The 20,998-nt window shown below is 42.9% G+C and overlaps 1 protein-coding gene across 3 annotated transcripts in view; it reads left to right on the top strand.

The window, feature by feature from the left end:
• The window catches only part of GNB4 (G protein subunit beta 4), a 30,514-nt gene extending 9,664 nt beyond the window's left edge, over positions 1–20,850 (top strand). For all 3 annotated transcript variants that reach the window (XM_039713685.1, XM_039713687.1, XM_039713686.1), the window contains exons 2-10: positions 5,519–5,615; positions 9,884–9,922; positions 10,623–10,729; positions 11,576–11,639; positions 12,365–12,527; positions 12,678–12,744; positions 12,880–13,081; positions 14,238–14,454; positions 16,061–20,850. In XM_039713685.1, coding sequence (XP_039569619.1) covers positions 5,559–5,615; positions 9,884–9,922; positions 10,623–10,729; positions 11,576–11,639; positions 12,365–12,527; positions 12,678–12,744; positions 12,880–13,081; positions 14,238–14,454; positions 16,061–16,167 — 1,023 coding nt within the window. In that variant the 5' untranslated portion in view covers positions 5,519–5,558 and the 3' untranslated portion in view covers positions 16,168–20,850. The remainder of the gene's footprint in view (positions 1–5,518; positions 5,616–9,883; positions 9,923–10,622; positions 10,730–11,575; positions 11,640–12,364; positions 12,528–12,677; positions 12,745–12,879; positions 13,082–14,237; positions 14,455–16,060) is intronic.
• Positions 20,851–20,998: the final 148 nt, after the last annotated feature.

Below are 20,998 nucleotides of genomic sequence, written 5' to 3'. Positions count from 1 at the left end.
TGTTTCATTTTCCTCAGTGCAGAGCTGGGTGTATGTGTGGTTCTCAAGTAGCTCTAGCACAGAAAATACATTATGTAAAATTCCACCTAAAATAGTGGCTATATGTGAAGGTGTGTAACTGCAGCACAGCATTAATGCATTTACTTTAAATTACTGTTGTGCAGGCAGACATTTTACTTGATGTAAGGCATTGTCCACTGTGTCCAAGTTTGTAGATGTTGAGTATGTCAAATCCATTCTCTTCAGGCTGTAAGAGAGAGAACCTCTTTTTGTTCTTCTCTTTTCATGGCTTTGGGGAGACATAAATGACTGGGCAAAGCTGCCAAAGTCTTGTTTAATGTCACTAAATGAAGCAGTGCTTAATCAAAGTCTCCTCTGGCACATCCTGAATATGTAAAATATTGGTCTGTGTGTGCTGGCAGGGCTCAGCTTCAGAGCCAGAAGCCATTGTCCACAGCGTGAGTGTCTGGGTTACCTTGAGAGAGCTGGAGTATTTAAAAAGTGCTATAGTTAGCATTCCTTATGTTTAGACACCTGTGTGATCACTGGTAGGGATGATCACATGAAAGCCATGTGGAACCTCCTTTCTCCTCTTGTTGATCACTTTGAGATCTTGCTGCATAGGAGCTGAAAACCTGAGGTTGATACATGTAGGTAAGCACTTATTTCCGTTCTAAAGGACTGATTTTTTGATACAAATTGAAATTCTTAAATAACTGTCTGATAGCTCTTAAGAATCCAGTCAGACTGTTCTTTCTGCAGTCCCTTTAATCTCTATATATTTGGCATAAAAATAGCAAACCTTTGTTGTGGGGAGAGGCATATTTACACTTCTCTAGTAACTTGCAGAGAAAATCATGTTTTTCCAGCCACAAGGGTTTGAATCTGCAAGTTGCAGAGAGAGTACTTCAGAGACAAGACCCTGGGGTAATTTGTCACTGCCTGCCTGCATAATGAAGAATTAAACTCTTAGCAAATGATGCTGCCACTGAATCAGGAATAGTGTAAGGAGTAATTTATCGGTGGAGCGCTCAGGCCTGCAGTGGCTTTCTTGGCACTAGATATATTGTGGAAGCTGACTTAGTTAATACCTTGCCTTGGGAGGCACTTTATTTTGGTATCAGTAAATTCACTTGTACAAGTCTGCTGAGGAGAAATTGCACTGAGGTGCAGTTCAGCCTGCAAATGGCTGAGGGTGAGGATGTGCCCCCCTGGCTGCACCACCCTGCTGCCAACGAGCTCCCTGTGCTGCTGCTTCTGATGGAAGCATCTCGGCTCCTTGGCTCCATTTCCTGCTGGCTTGGGTGTCCTGCAGTGGCACCCTTGGCTACAAATGATGCTGAAAGCAGCTGTCCTGTTGCTCTTCCCCTCAAGGCCTCAGCAGGTGGAACTGCTCATAGTACATTGTGCACATCGTGGTTGTATTTGAAGAGAGGTGTCTGACCTCCTTCATCAGAGGTGCTGCCTCTGAGTGCTGAAAAGCAGATACCATGAGTATTCTGCACCTGAGCAAACTCAGAATATTTTTTGTTGGATTCAACATTTTTGTAAAACTGTGAGTAAGTCAGGGAAGTAGGCATCACATTAGCCCTAGTCTCCTGAGGTGGCAGGAGGAATCCTCACTCTTTCTACAAGAGCTGATGGCTTTGCTGAGTATATGACCAAGGAAGATACAGTTGGGCTCCTGGGGAAATTCATATTTGGAATAAAGATTTTTCCAGGCTGTGAAGCTGCACTCCTTCCAGGCTGTGGTATTTTCATCTTGGAGGGGAGAGTGAACAGGCATCGTGTCCTCTGCAACCTGTTATGGGTTGGTGATGAATCCACTGAGGTTTTCAGTAATTTGTATGAGGAAAAGTCTGCAACACAGTGATCACCTCTGTTCTTGGCAATCCTTTTAACCCCTGCCAAAGCAGTGCCAGCATTTAATCTGATAAAACCCAAGTTGTTTAGCTGATGCCTGGTAGCACACTTCAGGGTTGTGGTGGTGTCTTGCTTCTCTGCAGTGAGGACAGGTTTGTAGGATGCAGCCTCTGCTTTCCCAGTGCTGCCAAGCATCTCAGTTCTGTGTTCTTCTGTGCTTCACTGCTCACCTCACTGGCAGGCTTACAAACAATATTACAGCAAGTAAATCTAGTCTGGTAATGGTCTTTGCACATAACAAACTCTCTTTAACTCTACTGCTGGAGCATCAGAAGTATTAAAACAGACACAGATGCATCCACGAGTCCCAAGCTTCCAGGCATGTGCTTCTCTTCCTGTGTTGGAGTTGTGAGTCTGGTGACATCAGTAAGATGCTCCCACAGGAGTTTGACAGGAGTTCAGAGATGCTGCTTGCAGAGTTAGTGTGAATCTGGAAATGCATCCATGAGAGCTTCCTCCCTACCCACTCAATTTCTCTAGCTTCCTGCGGGCACATGAAAATAGTGCTTGGAAAAAAAGGAAAAATCCCAAGTGGAAGCATCTTTCTCCCAGTTCTGCTAAATGCTTAATGGTGGGGGATGATTGGAACAGACAGGCCTTTGCATTGGGAGCTGCTGCCAGGCAGTGCAACACTGTTGGATACACTTCAGTTTAATAGCTGAGCTGCACTTAGTTTGTTTACTGTGGTATCTTGGTGTTTATGCATAGCTTAATATCTCAGAGTTAGTTGTTCAAATGCTGTGTACTGGAAAGGAACTTCAATGCTTAAAGCTAGAGTGAGCCAGTTCTAAAGTGAGCCTGGGTTTTGTGGAAGTGTGTGCTGGTTTGAAGGCTGCTCTCTGCTCGTTGAGGTATAGCTTGACTTGAACCACTGACACATTTCTACTGAGCAGTAATGCTTGAGGCTTTGCAGGTTTAGAACATGCTGCTGCGAGGGCTTTTCCACTGCTAAAAGTTTCTTTCAGAAATATGGAGGATCATTATCCTTTTATTCACTTCAGAATTATTTTTAAACCAAAGACATGTGGGTGAGTGAGAAGGCTTCTGGAGTTTGTCCATGTAGGAACTTGGAGAAGTGTAACACAATTTAAAGTTGTGAAGTTTAGCAGGTGTGCAGCTGCTGGTGCAGCTTGGTGCAGAAATGGCATTAGTGGTGAACAGTGCTGAGTGACATTAATTAACATTAATTTATGTGCAGAATTGCCACTGATGGTCTGTGAATGCCAGTGCAGTGCTACAGCCCATTCTCAAATCTGCTCACATCTTTACTTATGAATAGAAAAACACCCTAACTTTGGGTGCTTGTGTCTGGCCATGCGTGCTTCCAGTTGTGAATAATGTCACTTTCTTTATGATCAGTAATTCTCAGTGAGAATTTGAAGTGACTGTCTGCAGAGCACTGAAGTGTGTGGCACAGCACAGGGCAGAAGCTGACTTCCCTTCCCAGAAAATTAGACACACATCAACTTCCCTGCTAGGAATCTTCATCACCTGTTAAAAATAGCACAAAAGACTACTAAGCATTGGCTGGCTGGCTTCAGACCTTTGAGACCATTGTCTGTGTTACCTTTGAGTAGGTTCTGGAATAAAAAGGGGAAATCATGCTGAAAAGGTTAATTTGGCACTGTCAAAACTGAAAGTGGGGCTGTGTTTCATAGAGGTATCCCCATTAAATGCATTAAGGTTGTAATTAAACTTGGTAGCCTACAAAGGTATGTGATTAATGTATGTGCTAAAGTCATGTTTTTAATGCTTAATCTTTAAAATTGGACACAAGTGTTGATGGCTTGTATGTTATGCCTGCTGTGCATTCAGCAGAGTTAAATAGTCTGGGCTGTTGAAAAAGGGGCACAGTAGGAAATGGAGAAGTCTCCTTGAGAATTCCCATATGAATTACAGCATCTTTGTAGTGAAAGAGAGCACAGGTTTAAGGAGGGGAAATGTGTGAACCTCTCAGTTTACTTACATGTAGCTGGAAATACTCGTTGGAGCTGAGTCACTGTCCATCTCACTGGTGGGGATGTATTTTGGTTTGGAGATGATCCAACTCAGTGTGTGTTTGTGAGTTGGTTCTGAAATGGACTGGAAGTGATACCTGTGGGAAGCACAGAGATTGAAAGGAAGTAGATGGATAATTAGTGAAGATACTTTTCTTCTTGAGAAGCAGTAAACTTTGTAGCTCTCAAACACTTGTATAAACTGTTAGTCCAAGGGTGATTATTTTATTACAAATTGCTTTGAACCAAAACTTCTCACACTTTTAAATCTATGAGTGTGGTGTTTTATAGATGGAAAAAACCTTTTCAGAGTCAGTCTTTTAGAGCACATCACTACTGAACTGTAGAGAACCAATAGCCAGACCAAATAAAGGGGTTTCCCTAGAGGTCTACAACTTACCAGACACACTGTGACCCTTTTTCTCTGGTTTTTGGCCATTTTTCAGTGAACTAAATAGGAAACATAGACTAACGTTTTGAATAGGTTCTTCTTCCTGCTTCTTTTCCTTCCTTCCTCAATTTTCATTTTGTGAGCAGTAGTCCGACTTGTCTGTCTTCTTCTACAAGCTAGAAGTGTTTTGGCTTTTTGTATAATGTCATGGGACCACCATCATCACCTTTCTGGTGTGCATTTTGTGTCAGGAAAAAATTACAAATAAGTGCCTGGCTTGTCTGTGAGCAATTTACTTGCTGGTGTTGCTTTCACTGCAAGGATTTTGAAGTCTCCATGTGTGTGAACAGATGTAAGAGGTCTCTAGTGGTGTTTGACTGCACTGCTGTGCTGGAGATAAAAACCTGAAAATTGATCTGAGGAAACTTTGTTCAACACACTGAAAAAAATCAAACGCAAAAATCTGATTTTAAAAAAAACAACTTACTAACCTGAAAGTGTTGCCTGCATGTGGTCTTACTGTTAATTGATCTTTTTATTAAGTTTGCTTGGAGTGCTCATTCAGATGACAGCTGCTTTAGGGAGCAGAGGGCTGTATCAGCACAAGCACAGCTTTTAGGGAGGGTTTGGTTTTTGCTATCCCTTCTCACTCTGTGGGTGCTTTTGAAATGAAAAGTTCATTGTGTTTTGCCAAAAAAAAATATGAGAAAAAAATTGAGATAATCTGTTATTTCAACTGTAGTCTAGGGTTCAAAAATTTAATCTTTAATTAAAACCAAGTCTGCCCTGGGTGTCCTGTGCAAGGTGTGTCACAGCCCTGTGAGCCCAGGGGTGAATACTGGGGGCACCTGCAGCCTCTGCTCTGTGTTGCCATCCTGGGCCACAGACTGACAGATTTCTGGGCGGGGGAGCAGGGAGCTGCTACAAAACAGGTTTGTAAAGTACAGTGGGTGGTTCTGTTGACAGTTGCTTTTATATTCAAAATAGACCTCACTTGATTCTGCTTCTCGTGGTAATTCAGGAATTGAAATCACTTCAGTCTTGCCAAATTCATTAACACGGTGTACTAAAGAGAATGTCTATTTGGAAGCCTTTCTAAAAGCAGAATAAAAAATATATATTTACACAGATTCTTAGGGTTTTTTGTTAAGTTTTTAAAGAGGAGAAAAATAACTTTCAGTATGTCTTTCTTCTCTTTTCTTGGCAGGTTTTCTTCACCGGTGGAGCGTGAGAAATAGAGGCTGAAGATGAGTGAGCTGGAGCAGTTACGGCAGGAGGCAGAGCAGCTGCGAAACCAAATCAGAGTAAGAATTGTGAATTGCTTATTTTCCATGATAAAGCTCCTCCTGTATGGGAACAAATTGTAAAGATCTCCTCCTTTATGGGAACAAACTGTAAAGATCTATCAGTTTGTTCCTGTTTAACTCGTGCAGAGTTTAAAATACTTTCAGAATATATGAGTAAAAATCAGAAAAGCCATTGGTATAATGAAGTAAATTCATAATAGTTCTTGAACAAAATGTTTTATTTGCTGTTGAAGTTTGCTGAGTTTTGGTGCTAGGGGAGTATGTGTTTCTGCAAGTTTTATGTTCTGGGTTTTTAGAAACAGAAGGGAGCAGCAAACTTGTAGAGCCTAGGCATGACAAGTTTGGCTTAAGGGTCTTAGAAGAGCTTGGGCTAAAAGTGACCCCTGAGAAGCCTGAGGTTAAAGCAGGGAGTGTGAGAGAGCCTTCCAGGGTGGATGTCATTTCTACAAGCACTGTTTCTTGGCTTCCTGTTGAGTTTATTTTTATTAAATGCTGATTGCCCCCATACAGGCTATTTTTTTGCTGCATTTACTCAGTGAAGATAAACCAAGTATGAGCTGTCATGCCCAAAGTTAATTTTCTAGGAATCTTTTGCAATATGCATTTATATGTCAGTGATGCAGTTTTCAGTAAAGTTTAATAAAGGTCACAAAATCTGTTTATTTTCCATCAAAATTTTCAAAGCATGAAGCATTCATAGATGTGATTTATATTGGAATGGCTTATTTGCAGACATTCCTATCAGTGAAGAGTACAGGTTTCTTGGAATATGTTGCATGCCCAGGGCTGTTTTTAGCATGGCATGTGCTGGCAGCAGTTGTGTGGTGTCTCTGTGAGGTGTGAGGCTGCTGGTGCTGTCAGGGCTGTGCTGAGCACACTTGGTGTGTCAGGGCTGTGCTGGGGCAGGTGCTGCTCCTTCTGGGCCATCCAGGGGTGCCTCTGTGTCCTGTTCTCACCTCACACACTGTGGAAACACAAGGTGGGGATCAGGGAGTGCTGTGGCACTGTGTGCCCCTTCCGCCAGCTCTGTAGAGAATGCAAATTATTTTTTGCTTAAAATACTATTTTTTTTGTTCTAACTTAAGCTTTATTACAGAATTATATTGCTAAGTGGGGTACATAATTTTTCAGTTCTTCTCTCCATGCTGTGTAAAGACTTCATCATGATGTTATGTTGAGGGGAGCCAGTTAAGTCTTTGTTCTGATTGTTGGTAATCAGTAAGTCTGGTTTTATGCAAAACTGTGGAAAGAAAGAGCTACCAGGCTGGTTAGAGGGCTTAGACTGTGCTGCAGGAATGTTTGCTTATTTTTTAAAATTTTGGAGCACAGAAATCTGGTGGATTCTTGGGTAATGGCTCCATTTTGTGGCTTTAGGTCGATTTAACATTTCCTTTGTAACTCTACCACCCAAACTTGTGACTGGCTCTATCAGCTGTAGCTGAGTAACCATGGTTATATTGCCTTTGAGTCCCTTGGCTCAGCAGTGACAATTAGTGATTGCCTCTTGGCATCTGGGTGCAGGCTTGGATACCTTGTGCTTAATTCTAACTTCAGATCCATAGGCAAATGCTTCTGATGATTTAATGTCCATGAAACTTTGTGACCAAATAATTCAATTTCATATTAGCAGAGATGGCTACTTACCTTGGTTATTAAGTCATTGCACAGTTTTTGTTTGGGATGGGTAAGAGGATAGATACAGGATCTGAAAAATGAGGGGCTTTAAGTGTCAGGAATATCTACCAGGCTGGTTATTTTCAGGAATTATGTTTGATGCACTCCTAAAAAGAGATGAGGTCACTAGCAGCATTTGATGTTTTATGTATAGCTACCATTTTTCTGTCTTAGTTGTTGACAGCTCTTGGGTTTTGTCTGATATTTCCTCTAACAGTATAATCACAGAAAATCCCCTTTGTGCCTAGAAGTGAGGTCCAGATGAGATTGTACCTAGCAGCATCCTGAGGTGCAGAAGCTGCAGAGCAGAGCTGTAGATTCCCCAGTGGACTTCAGTCTGCAATATTTTAGAAGTGTTTCATGACTGTTAATTTTATTTTTGCAGTATCCAGGTGATGTGGGCATCTCCCTGAGCAGCTGGAGCTCTGGTGTGTGCACAGACAGTGCACAGCCTGAGACTGCAGGAGTCTGTAGTGCAGGAAGGTGGAACGCTGAACAGTGAATTGTCAGATACCTGTCAGATGACTTGATGATTAAAGTTAATTCCTAGTTCTGTCTGTCATGAAGTTCCCATGTGATATGTGTGTCCTCACTGTGAGAACTGAAATCGAGGATAATGATTTTTAGAAGCGTTGCTTACGTGGCAGTGTCATTCAAACCAGAAATTTTGGACAAATAACAGTATATTAAAAAAAATCCAAGTAGTTGGGAGAGAGAACTGCAACCTGAAGTGTGTGCTAGGAAAGTCTGAGGTCTGCACACTGATCAAGTACTTCAGTTTTCTCACAAATTTTGCATTGTCTTGCTGCGTAAACTGACAAAAATCTGCAGTTACATAAAGGAGCTTTTTTATGTTTTGACACTAATGATTGTTATGATGATGCATATGTAGAAATACAGTTTCAAGGTGAGAGTTAAAATAGCCTGTTGAAACTCTCCTTTTCCTGCAATTTTGCCAATTGTATGTCAAATCTTAGACAGCCTCAAATATAGGAGCTGCTAATAGCTTGCTCTTAAATAGAAAAAATGCTTTGTTTCATTCAGACTGCATTCAGAATTCCTTTTATGTTGACCATTTTGAGCTATTTCAGGACAATTAAACAAGTAGTCATTTAAAATCCAGTGTGTTTCTTCCTGTGGATGAAATAAGTCCTGAGTGCTAAGGGATTTGCTGCTCTGGTATTTTAAACCCCTCCTGATTCCAGACGTCAACATTTTATAAATATTTCTACAGTTCAGACATTATAAAAATAAGTTGAGATGACTTAATTCACTCTCAGGCTTGCTTTTTGGGAGGAGAGCTATAAAGGGTGGTCAAAATAAACATGCATTTAAGAAATGATAAAGTTGCAATGTCAAATAACTCTAAAGCAAGAGCTTGAAAAAACTTGAGGATCCCAGCCTGATCGTGTTGAGGCAGTTCCAAAATGTGCAAGCAAATGTTTCTGTTCCTGCTCTCAGAGGGACAGGCTGACCAATCTGCACAGACTGAACTTTGAAGGGACACACAAAGTGCTGGTGAAGAGGCACCATTGTTTTTGGGTGGCTGCTTCAGTGGTTGCACAAGGTGGAGAAATTTCCCGGAGTTGAGAGGGTTCTGTGGCTGCCCCTGTTGATGGTTTTAACTTCAGTTTGTGCTGCACTGCTGCTGCCTGGCTTCAAGGCAGTTGAAGGCATTTTCTCAGGGAGAGATGCTGCCATGGCTGTTTCTGTGTCCTGGGAAGGGGCCCTGGGCTCAGGAGAGCAGTGCAGTCACTGCTGTGACTAAAACCAGGCCTTGCACAATCCTGTTGCAGGTGAGGCTCAGTGGAGCTCTCCTGTGCCAGGGGTTCAGTCTGGGGCTCTGAATTACGCAAGTGGAAGTCAAGTCTGTTTTCTAGGTCAGGTTGAATCATGTGCAGGAAACAAGTCCTGTGTCCATAGAGTCTGAGATAAGGAAAAACCATGGAGTGTCTGTGTGGAGATCTGGGCACCACCCATTCCATGAAATGGGTGAGGGTGCAACTGGGCCATTTTTTTCCCTTCAATTTATGTCAAATACATCATCCCTGAGCTGTGGTAATCCTGCTGTCTGTCCTGCTCCTGCATCCTGCCTGCTGATTTTCACCCAGCCAGCAGGAGGGTTAATCTGTGCAGGAGCCTCGTGTGGCACAGAGCTTGCTAATCCTGTGTAATATGTGGTTGCTTTTCCAGGTGGATCAGTTCTTCCCTTGTGCTCAGCACACCCTGAGCAAGCACAGCCACCCCAGGGAAGGAGTACAGGGAACAGGGTAGGCACTGGGACTTCAGGATGGCTCCAAATGCCTTTGAATCCCACAGTCTGTAGAAAGGGAGATTCAAAGGCTGCTGGGGCATGGCCTTTCTTAAGTCCCTCTTCCTCCACTACCCCTTATTGTGTGCCATTGCTTTTTAGATTCCTTGCACAATAAAACAGATTAGGGTGACAGAAGGAATATTGGCGTGTCAGTTGGTGGTGGTGTGTGGCTTTGAGTGTGTTGAAATTTAGCTCAAGAGTTACTTTTCCTTTAGACCCTCTCAGCTGATGCTCAGTGTTGCCTTACCAATTCACCTTGTTCCATTTTTTGTTTCAGGATGCCAGGAAAGCCTGTAGTGACACAACTCTTGCTCAGGTATGTTTCTGTTCTTTGTAGGCTGTTTCTTGAGAGATAAAAAAATAAAAAGATCAGTTTGTGACTCCAGCATGTTCCTGTTCAGTAACTGAAAGAATAAAATTAAAGAAGCCTTTGGAAATGTACAGTGTGTTTGTTTAGTTTTAAATAACTGTATAAAGCCCCACCAAAAAAGCCCAAATAAACAAAACAGAAAAAAACCCCAACCAGTCAACCCCCCACCACTATCATAATGGATCCTGCTTCCAGTTTACCTTTTAAGTAGAGTATGTTTATTGTGTTGAATATATTTAGAAATATTTAAACATCTTTTAGAGATTTTTTGGAAACAGAAATTATTTTGCATATAAAGTTTTGCCATGCTTTAAAAAGTAACAGTGCAGTGAATACTGGGGCATTTTATTTCATTTAATTAAATTGAAAACTTCGAGATTTAATAATCTGAAATAGTCTTAATATAATGTACAAGTATTTTAAAAGAGCTTCCTGAAGTTTCATTGTAGCCACTGTGAAATGTGTTATGTCTCTGTGAAATCTGTTTGTGTCGGTGTTGCTGGGTGTACACCAGGATCCTATTTTTTAATGGATTTGTTGTGTGCCAAGATAGATAATACTCTATCAAAGTTCAAATGTATTTTTGTTATCTTGTGCACTAAAAATAGTTCCCAGTATCTCAGGGGTTTGTTTTGTTTATTTTTAGATCACAACAAGTCTGGACTCCGTGGGTCGAATCCAAATGCGAACCCGGCGCACGCTCAGAGGTCACTTAGCCAAAATCTACGCCATGCACTGGGGATCCGACTCCAGGTGTGTGCAGGGAGCCTTGGAGCTGCCAGGACAGCCTGGGCATCCCACTGGCACCTCCAGTTTGGTGTCAGGCCCTGGAGCCCCGGGGAGTGCTGCTGGTGCCTTGCAGGGGGTCACAGACCAGCACTGCTGGGGTTCAGAGAACTTTGCCTGTTCTTGCCAGAGGCATTTTGCTTTCTCCTTCTTTCAATTTTAAGTTTTTGAGTCTGTTTAAGCAAGAAAGAGTATGTGATGAGGCATATTTTTTGGAATGTTGGATATTGTGTGTTCCAAAATGTTGGATAATTATGTCACTTCTGTGGTAGGGATTTAAAAACTTTATTGACAGATTTTTATTTCATGGAAAAAAAAGATCATTTTGTACATAGTGAGAAAAGTAACTTGGAGTTTTGTTTTGCTGCCTTTAGAGCAGCTGATGGTGAGGTATAAACACTGCCTTGTGGTCTGCTCTGTATTGTCTCCTCCAGACAGGAATTAATCTAGAATCTCTTCTCAAGATTTATTTTTGCCTAAATTCCTTACTTGCTTTTGTGTAACTGTGTAGTTATATGAATAAGCAGTTGTGAAGAGAGTTCATAAAATGTGTTTTTAGTGAGTTGTTTGCTTGTGTTCATTTTCAATCATGAGTCCCTGTGGGATTTCTCAGTCAGGTGATATGCAGGACATCTAGATCTTTGCAGACTTTTCCCAACAAATGCGTCCCAAAGATAAAATGAAAAAGCAGAGGGTAATAAAGAAATTACGAAACTTCGGAATTGCTTGATAATCTTGCATGATGTATGTCTATTTTGAGATTTTTTTTTGTTTGCTTTATATTAACATGTTTTATTTTGTGTTTATATTTAGGCTACTAGTCAGTGCTTCTCAAGATGGAAAATTAATTATTTGGGATAGTTATACAACAAATAAGGTAGATATTTATAATCCTTATCAATAATTCTTGTATAAGTTGTGTGTTTGAATGGGCTTGTGTCTGTCTTTTACTGTGGTTGCAAGTCAGAAATCAAAAGTAGTCTTTCTGGTTCAGACAATCTCTTTCTGTTCCTTTCATGGCTGGCTGAGCACTAGTGATGTGTTGTAGGTTGTGTCTCTGAAGCAATACTTAATTACATAATAATGTGTAACATTTTCACTCTTACTTGCCTATAGCTATAGCTCTCTGCCTGTGTGGTGTTGCTTCTAAAATGAACTTGGTTTTGAATTACAGAAATACACAACCTCAGAATTTACAAGAGTGCTTTGGGTTTGGGGGCAGAGGAAGGAGAAGGAAGAAAAGCAACTGTTAAGGAAAAGCCTAGGTAGTGTGGAGTGGAGCTTTTCTTCTGTAAACCATGCAGTCTCCATGGGGACAGCCATCCTGTCTAACAGCCTATAGTTAAAGATGTAAAAAAGTTGGACAGAGAAATCTTAACTAGAATAAATGAAGATTGTGAATGTTTAAGTTTACAATAGCTTTGCTGTGAAATAACATACTGAAGATGTGTAGATCTGCCCTGCAGACACTGCTGGGATCTGTCACCCAGCAGCTGTGGGTGTGTAAAACGAGTTGCTGTGATGGGTTGTGAACGCAAACACTGGTGCTGGGGTGCCCCGTGGCCCTGGTGCTTGTGCCCTGACCCAGGGGTGTCTCTGCAGATGCACGCCATCCCCCTGAGGTCCTCCTGGGTGATGACCTGTGCCTACGCTCCCTCCGGCAACTACGTGGCCTGCGGGGGCCTGGACAACATCTGCTCCATCTACAACCTGAAAACCAGGGAGGGCAACGTGCGAGTGAGCCGCGAGCTGCCGGGGCACACAGGTCAGCTGCTTCCCTGCTGTACTGCCCCGGGAAACAGCCCTGCCCTGGGCTGGGCACTGCTTCTGTGGGAGAGCTTGGATGCTCTTCCTGCATTTTAACCTTCAGTCGTTACTCCTGGGTCAGACCTTTACACAGCTGTTTTGTTTTTAGGATACTTGTCCTGTTGTCGCTTCCTAGATGACAACCAAATTGTCACTAGCTCAGGAGACACCACTTGGTGAGTTTTTGAGCTGAGTTGGCCTTCCCCCACGCCTTCTTTCTTCCTTTTATTTTTTTCTCTCCAGTGCCTTAATTTGTATTTAAAATTTGAACTCTGAAATAATGACAGACGTTGTGTTAACTTCATCTGCAGTGCTTTGTGGGATATTGAAACTGGCCAGCAGACCACCACGTTCACTGGGCACACTGGAGATGTGATGAGCCTGTCTCTGAGTCCAGACATGAGGACTTTTGTGTCGGGCGCCTGCGATGCCTCCTCGAAGCTTTGGGATATCCGCGATGGGATGTGCAGGCAGTCGTTCACAGGGCACGTGTCAGACATTAATGCAGTTTGTGTAAGTGATCCTCCTCTTTCCACGTGGGAAGAAAGGGGGAGGATAAAGGCTACATTTGCATGAATTCAGCTTAGAGTCTACTGAGCTGCCTTGATTTAAAATCAATTAGTTGGGGTAGAGAATGTTAAATTGTATGTAATGGAGAAGGTTGTGTAATAACTTACAATCTACTTTGTAACTGAATTATTTTTGCCATTTTCTGTGATGCACTGCGCTGTTCCTGGAATAGTTTTGCCTGTGTTTTTATTCAGTAACTGAGACAGGACTTTTTTTAAGAAGTAAAGAATGGACTAGGGAAACTTTTTGAAGCATGGCAATGTGTTAAAAACTGAAAATTGTAGAAAAATGCAATATACTGAGAGGGTGAAACACAGCCGTGCATCCTCATCTTAAAGTTTTTTTGTTGAACAAAAAGAGCTTTCAGTGAAGTATTCTGGAAGGCTATTAAAATCAGTATTGATACTGAATATTCCCTGGAAGAATATGGTAATATTTAGAAACTGGATTATATTTCCCCTCTGTCATAGTAACACTATGTTCTGATCTGCAAGATCCAGGCTCTCGTAAATAGAGAAAGAAGTCTAAGTCGAAGCTGCATCTGTTTTTGATAAACATGAAAAATTGTTAAGGCTGAGAAAATACCAAACACATGACCAGTACAAATGCAGTTCCTATACTTAGACCTGGACCCTGAGATGTGCTGGGCTCTCTCCATTCCCATTTCAATCAATATTGCTGTTGAGAGAATAACTCGGATTTGGAGTAGATTTTTTTAGGAAATTGAATTGCTTGTTTGCAGTCTTCTGTCTTGGCTGAGCCCTCCTGGCTGACCAGCTCAGGATGGAACACTGTGTTCCACTTCAGCCAGGATGTGCGGAGCTGGGGTTTGCTTCATTTTATAGGAGTCAGTGGCATCCCCTGTGACTGCTCTTACGGCACATACAGGAACTGCCTGGCTGTAATTCCAGTCACTCAGGTGTCCCCAGTACTGTTCCAGAGGTGTTCCCTTGCATAGCTGTGTGCATGCATTTTCCAACATGCAGACCCTTCTTTAAAATAAACCATTCTGCCTAGTAGAATAATCCTGTGCTGTTCAGCTGCCCGTGACCAGTGTACATTTTCCTGTTGATCTCCCGTGTCTGCTCCCACCTTGCAGTTCTTCCCCAACGGGCACGCGTTCGCCACGGGCTCTGACGACGCCACGTGCCGGCTGTTCGACCTGCGCGCGGACCAGGAGCTGATGATGTACTCGCACGACAACATCATCTGCGGCATCACCTCCGTCGCCTTCTCCAAGAGCGGCCGCCTCCTGCTCGCCGGCTACGACGACTTCAACTGCAACGTGTGGGACACCCTCAAAGGGGAGAGGGCAGGTGAGCACACGGCCAAAATCCGTGCAGAACGCAGAGCCAGGGCCTTGCCGGTGCTGGTGCTGATGGCGTGGATCTGCTTCGTTCCTTTTAGTGCTGTCTTCTCTTGAAATGGCATCTTTTTATTGCATTTGTGTCTTGGTTTGGAAAGACAGTGTCTGCTATGGAAGGCAGGAGCCTCTCCTGAAATGGAAAATGTAAACCTCCTTCCTCGGAGTTCTTACACATTTGAAATCAAAGGGGGCTCTCAGGCAAAGATATGGGAGCAGGAATAACAGTTCTTTATTAGGGAAGAAAATAAAAATAAAATAATGCAGTAAATCAAAACAACACTGACAGAGTCAGAATACAACCTGACACGCTGTTGGTCAGGGGGCTGGTAGCAGTCCAGTTGGAATTGTGGCTGCAGTCCCCCTGCAGTGTCAGGTGTGGTTCTGTTGGAGCAGGGATCCTGTAGAAAGGTGTAGTTTCCCTCTGAAGATGCAGTGGAAAAGGCAGCTGCTCCTCTGGGAAATCCAGTGGAAAGGTTGTTCTGCTGTCCCAGAATCTCACATTATATCCAGGTAGGAGTGCTTGGCTCCTCCTTCTGGGTGGGGCATCTCACAGTGGGGTGCTGTGATTTTATCAGTCATGCAGTGACACTCAGTGGCCCATTAACAGATGATACTTTACAGATCTGTGTGCTGGGAAATCCCAGCTCTTGAGGCTGAGGAATGCCCTCCAAAATTGCATCTACAGAAAATGTATTTCACTGAAGTGTATGGAGTTAAGTAGTGAAAAATTACACGTTTGCATTGTATTTTGCACCCATGAGTGGCAGTAATGCAGATGTAACTACAGGAATCTTTCGGCTTTGCATTCCCTGCTGTTGGGAGAAAGTGGAAACCACTGGTCCTTGAATCAGTCACTTTTGTCAGGACACAGCTTGTTGTACAGCACAGCTATTTCTTTCTCACTTCTTACAGTAACTTAAATGCGTGGGCCTGGTTCAGTTCTGAACGTCAGTTCTGCTGTTCAGACTGAAAATAAATCCTTTTCCTTAGTTCTGCTATAGCTGGATAGGGAACCTTGGGAGAGCAGACAAGGGCAAGAAGACTTAAGAGAGAAAACAGAACCAAAGCAGAGAAGGGGCAGGCTAGCACTGCTCTTCTATTTGTCACAGTATATGGGGATTTGTAATCCCTAGGGTTTGCCAGACTTGGGAAACTCAAGGTAGTTAATGCATCCAGGACTTTGTCAGGAGACATCACACTGCATTTTGGGAGTGCTCGATGGCTGAAATTGTGCACAGCACTATGGAAAACAGGGAAAAACCAGAAGAGAGCCTGATTAGGGAAGACATCTGTGGGGCAGAAAGGAGAAGTCATAAGGGCAGAGAGAAAAATGGAGGCAATATTGTGTGTAGGTATTTTTACATACCTTATTGTTGGGGTTTTTGATAAGGCTGTTACAGTCTATGTGGTTGCTCAGAGTAAAGACAAATAGGAGATTTAAGATCTTGCATTGCATCGTTTTTAGTACACTTAAGGCTTACTTGGGAGAGCAGAGTAACAGCTGAAGTCCTTGACATCTTGCAGACACTAAACTTCCATTGCTTCTTCTTTTCCAGGTGTCCTGGCTGGCCATGACAACCGTGTCAGCTGTTTAGGTGTTACTGATGACGGCATGGCTGTAGCTACAGGGTCTTGGGACAGTTTTCTCAGAATCTGGAATTAACTGGGAGCCAAACATGTACATTCTCCATTTGAGATCTGGAGAGATCAATGCTGCAGCCTATAGCTGTGAAATAACATTTCTACCTTGTATTTGCAGGTGAAGTTTTTCTATTCACTGATTATTACACAAAAAGGCTTTCTGTAAACTAGAAAAAAAATCAAGTGAAGAAATAGGGGAGGGGGGAAGAAATCACTGACTTTTTAAAAGGGGCCAGCACACATAATCATGGTGACCGACAAACTAAGAGCCAGTCTTTTTGTTATTGGTGGTTTGGTTAGATTGTCCTTGAAGGGTTTTTGCTTGTGCTCAGTCTGCTAATCCTGTACTTTTTTTTGTACATAACAGAATATACACATTATAGCAGCCAATCATGTAACATTTGTCTGTATGTAAAGAAATATGTTTGCATTTTTTATGGAACTACATTTATAGCTTTGCTTTTAACCTGAGATGTCACTTCTGAGTTTTGTAGTGGGTGAACTAGATTGCTGTTTTAAATGTTTTTGTGAATTTACTGTAGATAAAGTGAAGCCAATGGTATGTATGTGTTTTTTATAATGGAAGGCATTTCAATTTTTTTTAAAGGCCCTGGAGACTCCCAGTTAATACCTACCGCCTTATTCACTCACTTCTTGACCTGCTTGCCTGTTTTTGATCAGGGGGGTTCTTCCTTCCAGCCAGTGGTTCCTGGTTCATCTGTTGGCAGTCATGACCTCCAGACACCAAGGAGTTAATGCCAGGTAGACTTGCACCAACAGCAGAAATAATTGGAAAATAAAGTAAATCCAGACATTTTAGCTTCCTCCCTGCAGGTTTGTGCATCAGTTATTCCATGCAGTCTGTGGGTGCAGAAGTCAAGTGGCCGAGTGCTGTGGCCAGCTTGGCTCTGGCCAAACGTGTGGGGTTGGCTCCTCACAAGCTCCAGCTGATCTGCACTCACAGGGACTTGGCTGCTGCTCAGAGCCCAAAGCAGCGTGTGCAGAGATTGCTCATTCCACACCAACTGAGAAATTCAGGAGGACTTTGCTTAAATTCCTAAAGAGGATTGAACTCTGCAGTTAATTGCTTGTAATTCCCTTCCAAATTCAGGGGTTGCCAAAGCACACCACAGCCAAAAGTGCTTGTTGTTAGTTCTGTGCAGTGTGAATTACCAAAGGAATTGTGTAACTTAACTGCACCTGTGTGACCCCTGAAAACTTCAGCATAACCTTGAGGGTATGTGCTTGTTCTGTGTGCTCACTGAGGGCTGTGCCATGGGGGTTTGAGGTGCCAGATGTTCTGCAGCTCCAACACCGTAAATGGCCATTTCTGCTCCTTTCCTGATTTGATTCTGATTTTGATGTCAGTTGCTTAGAAATGTCACCAAGTACAGTTCAGTGCAGAGACAGGAAAATCATGTGACTGATGCCCATTTGAAACTGCCAGGGAGGTTGCTTAACTTGTTGGTGCCTGGCAGCATGTCTGCACTCAGAGTGGATGTTCCCTTGGGAATCTGAACATCTGTGGCTATTCTGGAATGGGGGATTAAGTCTATTGGCTTCTCTTAAGTGACTTATTTTAAAGATAACCTGAATTTTAAATCACCAGGTTGGAAGATGATGTTAGTCGTCAGTCATTGGAACTGATGGGGAGTCTGGGTGTCTCTGGGCCAGGCAGGAAAGAGAAGGACCCAGAATCCTGTAGTACATCCACATGGATTTCTGGCTGAGAGGACTTTGGTCAAGTTTCTGACATTTTTTTAATCCTAAATTTCAGTACTTCCAGACTGTGCCTGTAAACTCGCCATGTCTGTAATGGTGAAGGTGCCAATAAATGTACCAGTCAATCACAGTAAATTCACTTTTAAAATAAGAAAAAGGCGCTTCTTATACTGGAGAAGGAACATTTCCTAACAGCAGCCTGTGGTGTAGGACCAAAATCCCACTGTATTGTGTCTCACAGGAATTCCTCAGTGTTTTGCTTTGTGATCTGTCTGCATTTATAGAACTATTATGGAATTCTTGTAACTCTCTTAAGTGAGCAGCTCTTTGGGATCTTGCAGACTCAGTTTATTTTTTAGTGGTGCACTTGATTATTTTTTTTAACTCACAGCTGCCTTGAGTGAATCATTCTGGAAATTTGTTACTAAGGAATTTTAAGAAAATATTCTTTTTCTAAAAAAATTCTTTTCCATAGAAGTGTGTTTTGAACCAATTTCCTAGTCAACACCTTTGCCGAAACAGGTGCCATTTTTACATTCTGGTATTAAAACTGGTTTCTACTTGTGAAACTCCAAAACCAATTTTACAGCTGTATATAACTTTTCTTACCAGTTCAGGTAGCCTGTAACAGTGGTAATGGCTCTTGTACAGGTATTACTGCAAATAACTTCACTGTCATTGTTGGATGGCTGTTGCCTCTTGGATTCAGCTGCTTTTAAAATAAATCCTAAGGAATGCCAACTACTTGCTGAGGTGTCCAACGGCGTCACAGAGCTCTGCCTGCCTCTGCTCCTCGCTCACCCCAGGTCTGAGGGCTCTGCTGTCAGCACACGAGACCTGGGAGCAGCCTGAGCACAGCGGGGGAGTCGGCGTCTGCTGCGGCTTTGGGGCCCGTGGGAAGCCTGTGATGGATCTGCCCAGGTGATGTTTGCTGTTCCATTCCTGCCCTGGCTCTGGGTTGTTTCTCAAGCCTGCAGATTTCAGTACCACAGGTACTGTGTGAGGCCACAGAGTGACTCAGGCTGTGGCATTCCCTTCTTCAAATGGCTGGTAGGGACCTCTGGAGGTCAGTGCCCCAGCTAAAGTGGAGGTGGCTTTTATGGTAAAAGCTCAAACTCCTCCTAAAAGAAGGAAGGTGTTAAAATGACCCTTGATAGGTTTTACCCCGGTTTTGAATTTCAGAGAAACTGGTGTGTGCCTGCAGTTGATGTGGGCCCAGGTGTGCAGCTTGTGTGACTGCACTGTGACAGCAAACTTGCTCACAGCAGGTCTTGCAGCGTGAGTGGGCACATCTTCACTGGCTTTAAAAGTTTGTAGCCAGACTACATCCTTAGCTGAATTTCAAATAAGTTGTGTCATTACAGAACTGGAGTAACCAAGAGCATTGTGCCAAACAGTGGCAGCGTACCTCTTGCCCAGCCTCTCTTCTAAAGGCAATCTGTTACGGCTCAGGAAGCAGAACCATGTGCTTGATGTAACAAGGCTTATTTTATTCTGGTAGAGTTTGTCAGCATTTTCTAATGTGATCTAACTTTCCAATAGAGAGTTCTCCCTTCAGGCAAGTGCCCAGCCTGGGCTCGTTCCCATGTAGCCTTTGGATGGCTGTTTATTGGTGGAGAAAGCAGTCTGAGATCCTGGAAACCACAGAAAGCTGCTGTGGCTTCGTGCTGATGTTTGCTCATGCACTGCAGCAATGTGGCCTGGTTCCATCTGTCTGCAGCCCTTTTCCTTGCAAACACTGCTGTCCTCTGCTGTGCTGAACTGCAGATCCACGGCAGTGCTGGCAGAGCCAGCAGCTCCGTGGATTGACAGGATTTGTACCACTCCAAAACTTGCATTCAAGAGGCTTTTCCTGCCCCAGGACAGGGCCTGCCCTTGCCTTGGCAAAGCTGAGCTGGAGCAGCAGCAGCTCTCAGTGTGTCCTCACTGGGGTGGAAGTAGTTGACTCCTTCCTTCAGTTGTGTAACCGCTCATCCCTTGATGAAGTTCACATTAATTACTTTAAGATGGAATGAAAACATTGTGAAAACATTCCCAGAGTTGTAGTCTGTCCTCTCTGGGGACACTGTCACCTCCACTAGGTTTAGTGCTGTGCTTTAAGATGTTGGTGAGAGTTTTGGCTAATGGACTAGTTGGTATCAATGGTTGTGTAGCAGAATGGCTGGTTTTGAGATAGCATTTCCTGTCCAAGTACTTAGCATGGGTTGATGGTGCACTGTGTATCCAGTACTCTGGCATGCATGCTGGTCACACTCCTCCTACACTTCAGAGGCACCAGAGCCTTTTATCCAATTGCTGGTTATGTAAAATACATGCAGAATGTTAATGCAGTGTTGTTATGGTAAATGTGTGAACAGTGTTACTAATTGATATAACTGATAACAGATTACATGTGCCTGACATTCTTATACCACACAGTATGTTTAGGTTTTAACTAATATGGACTTCGGTGGAATAGTCTTAGGTATTTCAAGCCTTTGTTTTACTTACACAATGGTGCTCTCTTTGTGTTTTTCTTTTTTTTTTTAAATAAAAGCATCTGAACACTTGTAGTACATATTACATCCAAAGGAGTCCAAAGCAAAGTGCTTCTAAACATGCTTAATTTTACTTTGCCTTTTGTTCCCAGCATCTCTCATCAGCTTTTTCTGTTTTGTTTTTACTTGTTGCTGACTACTTTGGAAAACTTTGGTAATGTTACCAATTATGAAGTGATTCTGCACTGCCTTTGGATTATGTATGTATTCAGAAACAGTCTTAAAGCTTTTATTTAAGCTATTAAAAAACCAGGGACTTGTGCCATTTGTTCTTTAACAGTGCTGTTGTAAAAAGACTTCCCTGTGACAAAAAAAAAATCACTTGCTATGAACTTTGTTTATAGCTTTTTTTCCCACGATGGATCTTTTTCTTTGTATTTGTACAGTGGCTCAGTGAAAGATGTTGCCATGAGTTGATATTGTAACCAATAAACAAGTGCTTTTAACCAGCCTGGTCAGCTGTCAGTGTTGTATTAGAACAGCCCCTGCCCTCAAGGTGTCCCTGGGGTGGGGATGGAGCAGTCCCAGGGCAGCAGCTGGGACCTGTCCTGGATCTGCAGTACCTGTGGGAGTGATGTGCAGGTCTCCATCTGG

The sequence above is a fragment of the Passer montanus genome, unplaced genomic scaffold, assembly GCF_014805655.1.
Source record: "Passer montanus isolate IOZ18808 unplaced genomic scaffold, ASM1480565v1 scaffold29, whole genome shotgun sequence".
Taxonomy (NCBI): domain Eukaryota; kingdom Metazoa; phylum Chordata; class Aves; order Passeriformes; family Passeridae; genus Passer; species Passer montanus.
Note: the sequence above shows the minus strand (reverse complement) of the source record. Positions and strands in the feature narration are given on the sequence as shown.